At 41.2% G+C, this 16,269-nt stretch overlaps 1 protein-coding gene across 4 annotated transcripts in view; it reads left to right on the top strand.

Moving 5' to 3' along the window:
• LOC147708009 (N-acetylglucosamine transporter UNC93A-like) overlaps positions 1–16,269 on the top strand; it is a 534,754-nt gene that overhangs the window by 512,572 nt on the left and 5,913 nt on the right. For all 4 annotated transcript variants that reach the window (XM_086926817.1, XM_086926819.1, XM_086926820.1 and 1 more), the window contains 2 exons: positions 1,967–2,102; positions 13,089–13,220. In XM_086926817.1, the coding sequence (XP_086782943.1) occupies positions 1,967–2,102; positions 13,089–13,220 (268 nt within the window). The remainder of the gene's footprint in view (positions 1–1,966; positions 2,103–13,088; positions 13,221–16,269) is intronic.

The raw sequence follows: 16,269 nt of genomic DNA, 5'->3' as shown, positions 1-16,269 counted from the left end.
AACGCTGCAGGGTACGATTCGTATGGGAAAACGCTCAGAGCAGCTATTTGGAGCGTTTTTTCCCGAATCGGAATCGGCCCCAAAAGGTAAATATGGTAATTCCCAAATCTTTATATATTGCGATGTCAATTTATATCTTATATGATATGTACATGGTTTTAAAGATTTGTTTTATTAATTTCAAATTAAAATTCAGCCAGCTTTGTAAAGAAATTGCTGGAGAACCTTAACCCTACCCGATAAACAGAGATAGTATTTTGTCTCACAATGGAATATAATTATAATGAATGAGAATACTCCTCTCAATGAGATTCATCACTTAGAATGGCATGCGAATACCATAGATGTCGCCTTACTCATTTAATGGTCTGTTCAGTGTTACTAGATCTTCTATGATCTAGATTGGAGCTCAAACTATTACGTCCATTTCTTGCCTATTGGGCAGGCAGCCACTACCAATGTGGGTCAATGAATGCACTTCAAAAAAACAACGCATAATGCACTGTTATATATAAACTGTCAACATGTAGCTAGTAATGTATAAGATCCAGAGACCTGCTCAGATGGAATATTTTGTTCCTCATTCTTCTTGCAAAGCTTCATCTTCGAATTTCCTTGCAACTCTTCATCTTCGAATTTCCTGGCACAATGCTCTTTTCTTTTTTCCATCAGTGCCTTTTCCTTTTTTTCATCACTTTCCCCTCTCACTCCCAGGCCTACCTTCTCATTCTCCTTCCTTCTGTACATCGTGCCCTTCCCTCAAGCTCTCTTTCTCCTTTACAAAGCCCTTTGCCCTTCTCCATCTTCTGCACACAATACCCCTCGCCCTTGTTTTCCTGCCGTTGACCCTTCTTATTCCCTCACCCATACTCCCAGTGTCTGTTTCCACAGTGCTTCTTTGTTTCTGTTCCCCTATCCCTATGGCTTGTTCTTCCTCCCTCTGTTTTTCTCTCTTACGCTCATTTCCCAGCCTTTTTGCATCCTTCTTCCTTTGGAAGCACTAACTTTTTTTCTTCCCTCAGCTCTTCTCTTCCTTTCCTAAGCCATTGTACTTTCCTCTGCCATTTATATTGTGAAACTACAGACCTGGATGCCACAAATACACATATGCAGACTGCAGGAAGTAGCCATTGGTTAATTTGTCAAAAAATAAGTGCCGGAGCTCTCTTCAGGAGGCAGTTTGCACCAGCCCATTTCTCATGTTAGCGCCGCCTAAAACAGAGCCAACTACTAACCATAAAAGTGGGGAGGGAGTGTGGCATAATGGCCAGAGCTGCCGTTCCGAGCTGGGGAATCAGGATCTAGTCTCAGCATCGGCTAAACATTCTGTGATTCTGGACAAATCATTTAATCTCCCCGTGCCTACCATAAATAAATGTGTCCTTAACTGGTACTCAATGGCGCCGGTGTTGATGATTAAGTGCCATTGCTGAGCACCCAAAACCACAGGCTCAAATTAAGCACTGACCTGCTTAACGCAGGCCACTGCACCCCCTGTAGCACTTCGCCCTTTGAGGGGACCTCCATTCAGCCCAAGGCCAATACATATTGGTTATATACAGGAGGCTGAGGGGGTCCTCATCGTATTTTGCAGTGGTGGGTCATCATGTTGCAATGCACTACTGGCAGACTGCCCTGTTCCCATACATACAGAGTACACTACTGGACTGAGCAACTGTCCATTCAGCTCGCACTGCCCCATTGCAGTTCAGCGTCTTTCAGTGTTAACGGTCTACAGCCCAGTTCTGGGATTTGGGGACACTGCATTAAAAGGGTCACAACGCCGTCCTTTGTAATTAAAAAGCGTATAACATCCTCAACCTCGCTTCTTTTGTGCCCTGGGTTTGGTCATTCCTATCATTTAAATACAAGTTTATGGTAGCGCCTTAAAAATAACCTTTGCTTAAGAATGTGTAACATGGACTCACAATTCTAAACAATGCATGTTTTTCTTTCCTTCTCTAAGTCCTACGTGACCTGTGCTCTGGGGATACAGTTTGTGGGATATGTGATGATCTGCTTTGGCGCCACCAATTCCATCCTCTCAATACTGGCTGGAAAGCTTTCCGAGTACACTGGCAGGATCGCCATGTTTGTACTAGGTAAGGACTCCATGTGTTCAGGATAGTGAATGGGTGATGAAAGCCTGAAGGAAAATCTCGGCTTTAAATCCTTCTTGTGTGAAAAAGCAACACCCCTTTGCATGACATTTTATTCCACAAAATGCATACGTATATATATATTTACTCTTTGAACTTCTATTTGTATTCTATTGGGTGCTTGTAAAGAATCCTAAATGGCAGCCTATGGGAAAGCAAGGTCCTTTAACTATACTGGCATATTGCTATCTGTAGTTAAAAACGTGTCGACTGTATACTTCTTGTCTTCACAGATTTGTATCTTGTTTGTCACATATCATAAATCATATGCACACATTAATTAAAAGCAATTCTCTTTTTAACTGTACACAAAAGGTAAGATGCACAACAATGAATATCTTATTCGTTTTGGCCTTTGTAGCTTCATGGTACTTTGATACTCAAAGAAAGGTGCTTGACCATCTTGTTATATATTAGTTTAGCATTTAATGTCCACGGAACATAGTGAACCTAATGGAGAGGGAGAGTATGCAGTCACTTAATTGGTTCCTACTATGGCATGATCTCGTAAGTTAAATACAATATGATATACAACACCCCATTCACGGAATATAACATGGTTCAAAAACTGACAGGTTACATCAATCATACACGCTCATGCCTATCGCAAACAACAGTAGTTACAATAGTAGAGCATTGTAGATGATGACATCCCTCCACATGAGTTATTAAATAGTAGTATAGGCTCCCTAGCACCAAGGAACTGAGATCAAAAATAGGCCTTCAGAACTCTTCTTTAATTGTCACTAAATATGAAGCTTTACATACTTTTCAGAAATAAAATAGCCTTGTCCACAAATATTACCTTACCAATTGTATTCAAGACTTGATACAAAATTCCACCTTTTCATAACGGATGAAAAAGCTGAATTCCTCAAAACACAAGATTGTTATTTATGTGAAAATCAGCTTTTGTAATGTTTACAAAATACAAGCAAACGCTTGCCATTTTCATTCCATACATACTACTGCCACATATAGAAATGATCTGTCATTTGTGTCCATTTTCTTCTTCATCAAATGTTAGGGATGCTTATCATATGGGAATAATTTCTATCTCAATCATGCTACAGATAAATGCCCACAAGCTATTAACTCAACTGTACCATTTTCAGTTCCACACACCTAACCAAGAATATCCACAATGAAGTAATGAACACCCCCAACATGTAAAGAAGGTGCAACATTATGCCAGGGATTGCAGGAACTAGGTATGGGAAAATTGTAATATGTCATGGATGGGCACACTTATGTGACTTATAGTCCATGGTTCATTAAAAACCTCATATGCTCAAACGGATTTCCCAGACACGTGCTCAAACACGTCCATTTACTCAACCACATACACACACCCAAACACGCACATATATGCATGCACCCACACAGATGCACTTCACCTCAACACCAACTTATTTTTTAATGCCATTGTTGCTGTAAGTCATCCTAAAAAGTCGCTCCCTGCTCAGGCTATGGGAAAATAGTTGAACATCAGGCAGAAACTGTCAAGTTCTTCCCTTCTCCACTCTTGGTTGAAACCATCAGGTAGTGTCAGATAAGACCCAGGAGGGGCATATGCATGGGGGGATCCTTGCTTGTACCAGCACTATTGCATACACATTTGTGTGTGTTAGTGAAGCTCAAGGGGTTTTACCTACTGGAGGAAGATGACTGCTCAGCTAACCATCCACCCACTGAAGCGCTCGTGTTAGTGGCAGCCACTAGCTAAGCTGAGGGCCTGAGTTAAAGACCTCACTATACTTATAACTAAAAGAGTTCCTAGTCTGAAAGTGCTGCGGCTCTGTCCACCCTTTTTCTAGCAACCAGACATCACTCTGGCTAGGACAGGTCGAAAACCATATCTTCTGAAGATAAAGTTGTTTGGAAGGTAATGTAATTTAGCAAGAAGATGATTCTGCAGGTAAAATCAAGCTAAATGTTAGCAAAGACAAATACCACTGATTCAAAAACTCAGTGAACACTGTTTGCAGAGATGAAACAGCACTGAAAGGGATAGGGCTCTTTTACCAGATAGATATATACCACCATTTCTGGATACATGCTGGGGGAGACCTGAAATTCCCTGAAAGTCATGTTTGTTTCTGCAAAACTCGCATTTTCTCTCTTACATTGTAAACAACAGATGAAAGCAGTTTTTTAAGTAGCTTATCACCCTGGCTTCTGAACTTCAGGTTTCAATAATCACTGTCCACTTCAGTGTGATCTGTTTGGGGTCTCCAGAAGGTAGGCAAGACATCCAGTTGTCCCCCTGTCCTCGCTAGGTCAAGTCCCAATCGAGGATGTCAAAACTTTTTGTACACAGTCGATTGTAATAGCTGTTAAATAAGGCAATATAGAAGAGGAGTATACTGGATAGATTCCAGAAAAGCCATAATCTAAATAAATAGGTTATATTGCAAGATTACAATTTGAGGAACTCCCTTCACCGGAATTTAGATTAGTGTGAATGAAGAAGAATGACTGAGTTTGAGTGATTTCAAGTTAGTGGATATTAACTTCATTACTTCTAATTTTGAAGAATAGACTGAAAAGTTATGAAAGACATTCATAATGGACTAATGTTGTTTTCACTTAATTTTCGATGTAATAAAATGAATTAGTTAGATATGGTTAATTAATTTTTTTATTTGAGATTTTTTATAAGGAGGACTGTATTGTAAAATTAAGGTATGGCTCTCCGTTTCCTATTGAGTGTTACTGTATCACTTATAAATCTAGACAGGAATTATGATTACTAGAAGAGTATCAACCTTGCATTATAATTTATAATGACAGGCGTTACCCTTTATACTCTGAAGAATGTCATTACATGGGCTGATTGGGTAAAAGAAGTCATGAGCACACTCTATTGATTAGTTATATATGCTGTATGATTTTTGCTTGATGACAGTAAAATCGCAAGGAGGTTCCATACATAAACTGAAGTTTTCCAGTGCTTCTATATCACCTCTTTACTCCTTGTCTTTTAATCTGTAGCTTCAATGTTAATGGACAAGAACTAGCGTGTGTTTCCTGTGCATGGGTGTTCTGGGGTTGACTGAAATACTGTCAAGTTTTCTAGAGAATGTGTGAAGAAGCAGCTATTCATGACCATACATGGAGACGTTCTTCTAAATTGACCTTCTGTGGGAGTGCAGTGCAAATTGCTGGACTTTTCATTTATATAATTGTCCCAACATAACTTAAATGTGTCTTTTGAAATATACACATATCTCCATTCCTGTTCGATGAACCTATAAAATAGTAATTGTCACTCTGAGACATATAGGAATGCCCTCCATTTATCTACTAGCAAGCAATCTGTAATCAAAAGCAAATTATCACGTTAGTCCTTATTGGGCTGTAGTGAAAGACATAGTGGTGAGATAAGAAATCAGGGGTTTAATGAAGTGCATCATTGTACATAGTTCCCTCCATTTTTTGACAGGATTTTGGTGTTGGTGTTTGACCCTGGGCACTGGCAGCTGCTAAACACCTCCCAGTGTATTTGCTTTGACACACAATAATGACAAATAATTGGCGTACTCCATCTGACATATCTGACATTTAGGGAACACCATCGTAAAGTGACACAAAAATCACACCAAAGGCATTGCATTCAAATGGCGAGTGTGGGCTGCATGGCAGATTTAGGGCCTGATTCAGAGTTGTCACAAATGTGACAGATATCCTGTCCACCATATTACAAGTGTCATTGGATTTAATGCACTTGTCTTGAACTGCTGTAATCCATATGCTGCAGCAGAAACATTCCAGAAAGAACCATTTTGTCATGTGTAAAGAGTCCTTCTGACTTTAAGTAAGCCACTTCTCACTCAACTGTGTCTTTAACCCTAATTGCGTAGGTGCATGATGGGCAGAAGTGAAACATGGTAACTATTCACTTACAATGTCTCTACAGCAGGAGGATTAAAATGTTTTACTTACTGCAAAGGATAAGGTAGCCTACTCCCTTTTAAATGGCAGCTGTCATTCTGAAATTCCTATTAACTTAGATTTTTAATACAAATTCTTTAAATATGTTTTAAATAAGTTATGCATTTCTCAGTCCTGGCAGCTCCAAAACAGGATCAGACGGGATTCCTATATTCATTTTACCCTAGTCCAAAGGTAAGAGGTACATCAGCATCTTCCTAGAAAACAAGGATCTTTTTATGGCATATTCTTGCCAGGAATACAAGAGGTCAATAACATCCACCTATATCTATCTAAGTTATGGGAGAGGAGGGGGAAGAGAGCAGCTGAGATAAAGGGACTGATTTAAATCTTGGCGGTATGGATACTCTGTTGTATTTATACCGCCAAGAGTGTGGCCCACCCACCAAATTTATATAAAGGCAGACCTTAGATGTAATCATGTCAGAAACTACTCCGTCTTCACTGTGATTAAACCCCTCCAATGGCGCTACGGAGTAAGGGCTGTCAGAGGCAGATCTCTAATTCCGCCCTCCTAATTTAGATGGGCGGAATTAGTAGTCACTTTTCACTGTCCTGCACCGCAGGCAAAACATTGGCAGGAAGGGACAGTTTAAACTGCAAAATGCTCCATTCACTCTTGGCTAGGGGAGCCTTGTCTTCTTTATTTAAACAGTTGTTTATTGGCATTTCCAAAATTATTATTCACTTTGTACTAGATGCATGTATTACAATCCAATTTTTCAGTTTTTGTATTTCACATTCTGAGGTCCGATCATGTATTCATATCGGGGATGACCCAGCTTCCCATGTGTTTTTTCTTTTTTTTTATATATGTTAAACGTTAACTTTTTTTTCCTGAGAGTTGGCGTACACATTATTAACTAACATTGTGTTTTCCTATTTCGCGTTCCATCTTCGCCCATGCATATGTGTTCCCAATTTTGGTGAATGCCTTTTGTAAACTTAACTAAGAACTCTGTGCATTACAACTTGAGCATATCCTGGTTTTGCATGTGGTCACGTCGTTGCTATTCAGTGTTGCGGGAGCCCATCTGTATGCGAGGGGTCTGTACTTGATGTGGGGTACTTGCTATGCTATTCTCTATAGTAATCTCTCGGTATCCTAAGTGTGGCCTATCTGATGTCGCGTGTCTTCCCCTGTGTGAGTTTTTCCTGCCTAATTGGGCTCCCGCCCTCTCTTTTTTGCTAGGTCAGATGGTCTATCTGGGGCTCCCCATTTCCTTCATTTCCTTACTCATCATGTTCAAGGTCTAGGGTCTCCCAAGCTCTCACCAGCTCCTTCCATTGGTCTGGTAGTGCCTTCTCATGCACCCTCATCCTCTCTAAGGAGTGTCCTCGTTTCTACTTCAGCCCAATTCATGAGGTCCCTCTTCCAAGTTTCTATTCATGGTCCCGTGTTGGACATTGCTACTCATCTCTTGGCAAGGGACATAGCCAGGTCAACAAATATATTTTCTACTTTCCGCTTCGGTGGTTGGGGAAAAAGGCACAAGAGGCATGCTCCAACAGTGTTATTTAATTCTTCCCCAATATCGCCCTTGTTCGGGAGCATTGCCTTTTTATTTTCAATGAGGAAATTCCGCTTCGGGATTGCAATTTGAAAATATAAAAAAGACTATTTTTGGTGTACAGGTCCGTCATGTTGATGGAGCCTGGCACCAAACTGTATGGACAGAAACCATCCTGATGGTGGTTCCTAATAATGCTTCAGAAATTACCACCATTTCTAAATTTTACGGGTGGCACCTCCATCAAGGCCAACTCATAATTCAGACCTGAGTCATCACAATGATGAAGGGCAGGAACAGTACAGCATATCATAGAATAGCATATATATATATACATATATATATATATATATATATATATATACACATATCAAAACACAGCTACCTATGCTTGCCTTGCTGTGACCCCATGGGATACTCTGAGCCCAATTCAGCCTGGGTGGATTTTCCATTGGTAAGAACAGTGAGGTACTTTATTTTAAAAGTCATGCCAATAGGTGTGCTGGTAGAGTTCCAGCATTTGAAGTGCCCTGCTGCCACCTTGAATCCTCCTAGAATAGAGTCTTCCGGAACACTTTTGTCTCAAGTCTGAGCTGTTAAAAGTGTGATACCTTTGGCGTGATAGGCTCAGTGACTGCAGCCAACAGCGAATCAGAGCACTTCTCAGGATCCTGCAGTCCTGCCATCAGATGACACTACTTGAAGACCCTCTGTGAGTCTGCTGCCATCATGAATACTACTTTTGGACCTGTACTGCACTTCAGTATTCAAACTCTCTTAGAAATCAGATCCACTCCATATTCCATTATAGGGTTTACTTATCAACAACTAATGCATTATGGTACTTGCATGCCTTACCATACTATGAGAGCTGGAGTGGATATTTTGGGAGAATCATATTATACTTGGAACTATGTATTACCTCTTCCAGCATGCCCATGTGGCCCTTGCACAAATTCAAGTCGCATTATGAAACAAGATCCGATCCATGTTCCACTCTGCATTTTCATTCTGCCTACTGGTTTCTTCCTAGATCCTCTGTGCACTCCTTCAGGCAGAAAGCTGAAGGAGGGACTTTGACTGCTCTCAACTGCACTGTGTTGCAAGCAGCTCACACCTGTTCTGGATTTCAATCACTCTGTGTGGCTGTGAGCCAGAAGGAGGGATGTAGGTCAGGCATCTGCATTCAGAGCTTCAACCTCCTGTTTCTAGTAGCTCCTTCTTTCTTCTCCAGTTGCAAATGTATGACGTTACTATACATAAATTCACTAAGCATGGCTTTACAACACGGCCATTACAACAACCGCATTGTTACCACATGTGCCATTACATAGGAAGTTGTAACAACGATTGGCTGTAAGAGGCACGCTGGACTTAGGAATAGTATTATTACTATTCCTACTCCAGTTTGTGCAACAGCAGGAAAGGTGTTAGATTTAAAACCCAACACATTCCCTGGTGTTGCATGCCCCCTACAGCAAGTCGTTGTTATGACTTGCGATGTTGTAATGGCATGCATGGTAACAACGCAGTTGTTGTAACGACCACGTTGTAAAGCCATGCTTTGTAGAAACATTGTTGTAAATGCTGTTTCCCCCAGTTGCCTGCACTGCTAAATCCTTAAAACCTTGTGAGGAGTTCCTGATTCCTTATTCAGCTTTTTGCCAGTGGTTTGCTTTTTACCTTATTCTGAATTTCTGTTTTGTCCTTGTTCTGAATTCCTGTGTTTATATCAATTACCAGCATGGCAAAACTTGTTTCAGTGCCTGTTGGGTACGTCCTTGAGATCCTTGCTCTATATCCCAGTTTGAGTCCCCTGCACTAATGAGGCATTACTCGTCTCAGTGCCTGTTGGGTACATCCTCGAGTTCCTTGCTTTACGTCCGAGTTCAAGTTTCCTTGTAGCAGCAGGGTATAACTTGTGCCAGTGCCTATTGGGTACATCCTCGAGTTCCTTGTTTTGAATCCAAGTTCCAGTTCCCTGTACCAGCAGGGCATTTCTTGTTCCAGTGCCTTTTGGGTGCAGCCTGCCCTTGATTCCAGTTTTCCTGTTTCTGATTTCAGAAGTCTTGTTCATAATTCCTGGTCTTGTGGTCTGATTTTTATCTTGTCTGTCCTGTATTCTGGGTATTCTCTTGACTCTGGTTTTCAGTTTCATTCCAAATATGGTCCACTGGCTGTTACAGTCCATATCCATTTACAGTGTGACCCCTTCACTTTATTCTTCTCTGCCTCCTGTCCTGCGTTGTTTAGTGGCCTCATCTATAATTTGAGTAGCCTGGTATCACCTTGCCTTGTATCCTTGGTAAGCGATATCTTTGGAATCACTCAGCCCTGTTTTCGCTCCCTGACAACATTGCTATGCTAATAGTAAGGAAAAGTAGGCTGCTGTCTTTCTAGACCAATAGTGAGACATAGGAAACAGCTTTCCTTTTTTTCCAAGCTTTGGAAGAGCATCTCTAAGATCAGACCAATTAGCCTTCTATAGTCTCAGAAGAAAAAGTACAAGAATTGCTTACAAGAAGAACTAGTTGACGCTGGACTTCAGCCGAGCCAGTCTGAAGACAGTTATTGAGCCTATCTCCCACACCTTTATAGCTGTACATTTTCCCACAAGGAAGATTTTCATGAACCCGAGAATTTTAAACAAAAAAAAAAACTAAGCGCAGGAGGCCTGGGACTCAGTAAAGGTGGTATTTGGCCAAGACGCAACCTCAGCTAGCAAGATATTCTGATCATCCAATTCTGAGCTTTTTGCAATGAAGTTCAAAGTTTCAATATGACCACATGAATATGATTTTCAACCTCATTGTGCACTCTTCACTCATGGCTCCCAGCCTTATCCTGTTGGTGAATTTACTGTTCCAAAATAGTGACTAAATTCAAACATAGAGAGCAAGGAATCCAAGTTTCCAAATGCAGCAAGGTGGTGATGTAAGTAGGCTATGAGGAGCCTGATGCCCTCGGACGCATTACATGGAACTCCATCATCTCCTCCACAACTATGTGAATGTAATAGCACCTGATTATCAACAAAACCTTTATAACCAAAAAGCCGTAACATAAAACCATATCTTGTTAAAACATCATAATAGAGATTTGTGAAAGTTGAGTTTCCTATCTTACTGATACGCTTTTGCACCTCCCTCAATTGGCTCCTTATAACAATGAAGCACACATTTCCATACTATATTAAGCAATAACTTTGCAAATCAATGATTTAGGTAAACAAATAATGTTAATGTTACTGTAAGAAACATATGTGCATGTTTTTACTTTACCTCTGTGTAATAAATATTGCATACCTCTCAGCAGTTTATTCCCTAGTTAATAAAATTATCAATGTGATATCATTAATGTCATTATCAGCAGCGCTCCTCTGCTAAGGCAGAGGAGCGCTGCTCCACTGCTGTATGATCAGTGGAAAATAGAACAAACAAAATGATAACACTATGCTATAATCATTTTATTTTTCCGTAAAGAGGCAGGTTTACAGGTGGGGCGGGGCTGGGCTGCCGTCACAGCTAGCAGGGGAGGAGTGGTTGGGACACTTAAGTGCGCATGACGGTTTTGGGAGGCCGTCTTGGGCCTGCCAAACAGTCATGCACACTTTGCATGTTCTCCACCGGCTTTATTGTACAGGCTGGGTGGAGAACATGCACAGGCTCATAGTCCTCATCTGAGCGTCGAACCACGACACTGCTGTCATGGTGGCAGAAGCGTCGGTGATTGGCTTAAGGGAGCATGGTTGTGCTTCCTGCTTCAGGCAGGAACAGAAGAGGATGGAAGTGAGGTGGTGGTCGGCGGCAAGGTAAGTAACTTTGAAGTTATTTTTCTATCCCCCCTTCTCACCCATACTACTCAGTGGCAGCCACCACTAATTATTATTATTGTAGTAAAAATAAGGTTTCCTGCTGAACTATGATGGCCCTGTTGCCATTTTGTGATATCCCATTCCCCTTGCTGTGCAATAGTACTTCTGATTCATGGTGCACATGGTCATCTGGAAATATCCACATTGCTCCATAAATTATTCCTGCACAAGGTCTGCTGCCTTCAGCTTGAAATGTAGAAGGGTAGGGATTTTGTGTATTCTGTTATACAAATACTCCATTCTCTATTTGAGGTCGATGGATGCTCTCTTTCTAGCGATACTTAAGAATAGCTAATGCCAATGGCTTTCTCCAGGATGCAACATAATTAGCTGTGTAATTACTTATGTGTCTTCTCTTCCATTGAGAGGGTGTTGGTAGGAAGTCAGCCATGCATTCAGTGAATCTCCAGTGTAATCTACTAGGCAAACCTGTATGCAATTTATTAAACATGTGTTAGTTACATTCTTTACAGAGTTGTGTGCGTGCATGCGTATTGGTGTAACCTTCACATACACCCTAATCTTCACAATGTCAGTATCATGTACCTTTTGTGGCATGTTCAGAAAAGTTATCATAAATACTGTAGTGTGTTTCAGTTTGTCTAAGGACTGCCAGATAGAGCCACATATGGATGGTTATAGGTCTATGAGAATGTCTTCAGTAATAACTCCCTGAAGAGAGCCAGTGGCATACGATTGTATTCATCTCAGCAAACATGATTCACTTTTTTATTTCTAGGTGTTCCCCGAATTTTGATGAGGTAAGTACTGATTTAAAAATCATCCATTTGTTCCTCATCATTGTAGTTATTCAGATATTGTTTTTGATTCTAATTTCTTCATTCCATTTGGTCCCTTCATTCAATGTATGGGCTTTGTGAGAAGTTGTCAGATGTATTTAACTATTCATCTAATGCCGCACCATGTGCATGATCACAATTGTGGTGGCATCCATTGCGTACACAACTGTGGTAGGTGTGGGTGTGCATGACAGTTTTTTTCTGTTTCAATAATTGCAACTGATATCTTACTTGTTGTGGACTGTAATGTTAAACAACATTTCAGCAAGATTTGCTCTTCATGGTGTTTTTCTGAGGAGGTACGTTAAGGTGACTTAAGTGTTTCTGTACAAGTGTGGAATGTAATTTGCTGAGTGCAGCAATCACTCAGATATGCATGTGGATGGGTTGATGCAAATACGTTCCCAACAACCTATGGTGCTGGCAATTATGTCTACCAAATATCCATCAGCACTTTGCTCAAGCTGATTATCCCTATATATTAACAATTGCACAAATTCTAAAAGGAGATGCCTGCACTGTATTTCCAAATTATCGTTTGCTAAATTTTCATGATTCTTACACACACATATATATACACACACACACACACACACACACAATACACACACACACTCTCCCTCTGTCTCTCTCTGACCAGGATGCAATTCTAGTATCCCTCTGAGTTGCAAACACTGGCCATTCCTTCTAAATATATATATATATATCTTAAGAAAGTTTCTCTGCTATATATAATGCTAATATCCTAGCACAAATATGGTGGGCGTATGACACTGTCCTCTCCTTACAGCTGCAGTTACCAGCGCTTCCTGTATCATTGCCTTATTGCTCTGGAAACCTCACCCTGATCAGTTTGCAGTCTTCTTCATCTTTCCTGCTCTGTGGAGCATGTCTGATGCCATTTGTCAGACCTTGCTGGGTGGTAAGTTTTGAACACCTTCAGAAATACAAATAAATGTATTAAACTATATCAGATTACATAATCCCGTAATGTGCGGTCGATCAAGGAAAGATGTGTGTCTCGTTTTATGACCAGGCTTCAGAGGGAAGTATGACAAGGCTAGTCAAGTGACTGAATGGTAAATTCCGGTTGAAGTTTCAGAATACAGAAAATAATATGTTTGAGAACAGTTTACATTATTTCAGTGAATGTTCTTTGCAGCTTTTTCAGCTATTTTGAGAAGCCTAATGTCTTACTATTTAGTGGCCCAATGACCCCACTATTGAGTTAAGGGGATTAGGTATAAAATCTACTTCAGTAGATCTTTATTTCGATGATTAAAAACCATCATAAAAAATACATATATACAGTAAAAAAATAATTAAATAGCATATCTGAACTTTTATCTAAAAAATAAAGTGCACAGTTATAAAACACAGTATACACTCATTCCTTGATATTAACATTAACATTAACCTCTTGTAATTCTTAATCTTACTGCCACTTTTAACCCCTTCAGCGCTGCGCGAATTCCGCTGCGGTGCTGAAGGTTCTCAAGAACCATGACGGAACGGTTCTGTCATAATAAGCACAGGCCAACCGACGCTCATAACGGAACCGTTCCGTCATGAGCATGGAAGGGGTTAAAAAATTCATGATGGAGCATAATGTACGCATATCGTTTGCTCTTTGCAAAAACAGTAAGGCAGTTTTGGCATCTCGAAACGTTGCCTCTTTCAGAATAAGCACCAGAAATTTACGTCGAGGCATTTGATAAAAAGGACACAAAAGTACAAAATGAAGGGTGTCCTGCTGAGACCTATTGTCACAGCCGCAGGCACCCTTCTGCTCAATTGTTAAAGTAAAACCAGATGGGTAAGACAGTATGTATGGTAACATATTGAGCCTAAAACACATTAAAAACCCGTCCTGCGAGTTATGCATTAAAAATAGATAGGGTTCCATACCCTCACTATTACTCACAAGAAAATGAGCCGTGACTGATCTCTTCGACAATTCAGTACCTGTTCTCCAAAAAAGGTCCTTCCGGCCTATATCATCTAGCTTAACTTTGACATAATTTAGCCACAGGATTAGTAAGCCCTTGTCCCTTCGTAAACAGTCTGCTACAATTGTTCTACTTAGTTCTGCCTCAGGGTTTTCCCATATTCTAAGCCATGCAACGACGGGGCTCAACTTTACCCGGTCTATAATGCACGGGCTTCCCAGTTCGCTGTGTGCAATTGCAGCTGGGGTGCTCTGCGGGATTTTAAGAATACTGCGGAGAAATTTGTCTTCCTCCAGCTGCAATTGTTTCACATTCCAAAAGCCCCAAACATCTGCTCCATACAGGGCTTTTGCAGTACTTACGGAGCCGTATAAATTCATCACCTGTTCTGGGCACCAGCGGCCCAGCCTTCAGTCAAAATTTAGTATAGCACCATTTGAGGAGACCAGTTTTGCACAGCGTTCCTCTATCAGAGTCTTGAATTTTAGTGCCCCATCAAATAAAAGGCCCAGATAGGAGAAAGTCTTCACCGTTTCTAAAGTGTGAGTCCCTATTTTTAATACAAAGTTCCTGCAGGGCTTTTTACCTGCCAGCATCACAAAGGACTTGCTTAAGTTCACCGACAGATCTAGGCTGTCCATGAATTTTACAAATCCGTCGATCAAGCACTGTAAGGTCCGCGGGGTACGGGCAAGCAGGACCGCGTCACCCGCGTTCAAAAGTACCGGTATATGGTGCGTTCCGGCTTTTGGACAGTCTGTGTTCAGGGCAATAAGGGCTCTCTCAAGATTATTAATATAAAGAGAGAACAAGAATGGAGCAAGGATACAACCTTGCCTCACTCCGCTAGTGCACAGAAAGGGATCAGTACTCCCCCCCTCCGTACTGTAGCGGACCCTGGCACTGGTATTCCAGTGTAGTTCTCTAAGAATGTTAATCAGTCCAGGGTCAATTCCCAAGTTGCACATCATAGCCCATAACTTGTTCCTATTTACATTGTCAAATGCCGCGGCCAAATCCATAAACCCCAGGTAAATAGTTTTGCTACTGGTTTTTGTATGTTTGGCGACCAGTAAGTAAAGATTAAGACTCTGGTCGTTAGTTGATTTTCCTAATCTAAAGCCGTACTGGGTGTCTACTATAGTGTGGTGCTCCTCTGTCCAATCCAGAAGTCGGTCTAGTACTACTCAGCCCAGGATTTTGGCTGAGACATCGATCAACGATATTGGTCAGAAGCATTGAGGATTATCCCTACTTCCCTTCTTAAATATAGGGACAATAGTGGCTGTAGACCAAGAGCGGGGCAGCCCAGTTTTAACAGCTGCATTTAGGACCCTTGTCAAAATTGGGGCCCATAGGGCCACATTGCTAAAATACAAATATGGTGGGGTGCCGTCCGGACCTGGGGCTTTATTGTGGGAGTGAACTTGAATTGCCTTAGTTAATTCTTCGAGGGAAAATTCTACTTCCGAACTCCGTGTGCCATCCCAACCCCCATCTGGGACTGTTTCATGAGTGTGATTGTAAAGTCCCTCAAAATGTGTAACCCATTGTTCAGGGAGTATGTTAGTTCCAATCACCGGGGCACTACTTTCCTGGAAGCATGGCCTAATAATTATCCTCCAGAATTCCGTCAGGTCCCTTTTCTCCCCCGCCTCCCTCAAGTCGGCCCACACTTCCACTTGCAGGGCAACTTTTCTCTGTTTTAAAACAGATTTGTAGGTCTGTCTCAAGAGGGCCACTTTTAATTTATCCCTGGGAGTGGCTTTTAGACTAGATTTTAAATCTCTTAGTGCCCGAGAGCAGTTAGTATGAAACCATCTTGGCTGGGTAATGATTTTCCTAGGGCCTTTTACCTTCATTAACTTGTCAACCAAGTTGGTTATAGACCCAAACGCCATTACCAGGGGACTCCCCTCTATCAGTGGATCTAGGCACTCTTCATAATGTCTTTTGCCCTTTACTATTAATGATTTAGAGCGTGCCTGAACATCGATTTTCGACCACCTAAGCCGTCTCCCC

Source organism: Lissotriton vulgaris, chromosome 6 (assembly GCF_964263255.1).
Source record: "Lissotriton vulgaris chromosome 6, aLisVul1.2, whole genome shotgun sequence".
Lineage (NCBI taxonomy): Eukaryota > Metazoa > Chordata > Amphibia > Caudata > Salamandridae > Lissotriton > Lissotriton vulgaris.
This window is presented reverse-complemented; position numbering and strand designations above follow the sequence as displayed.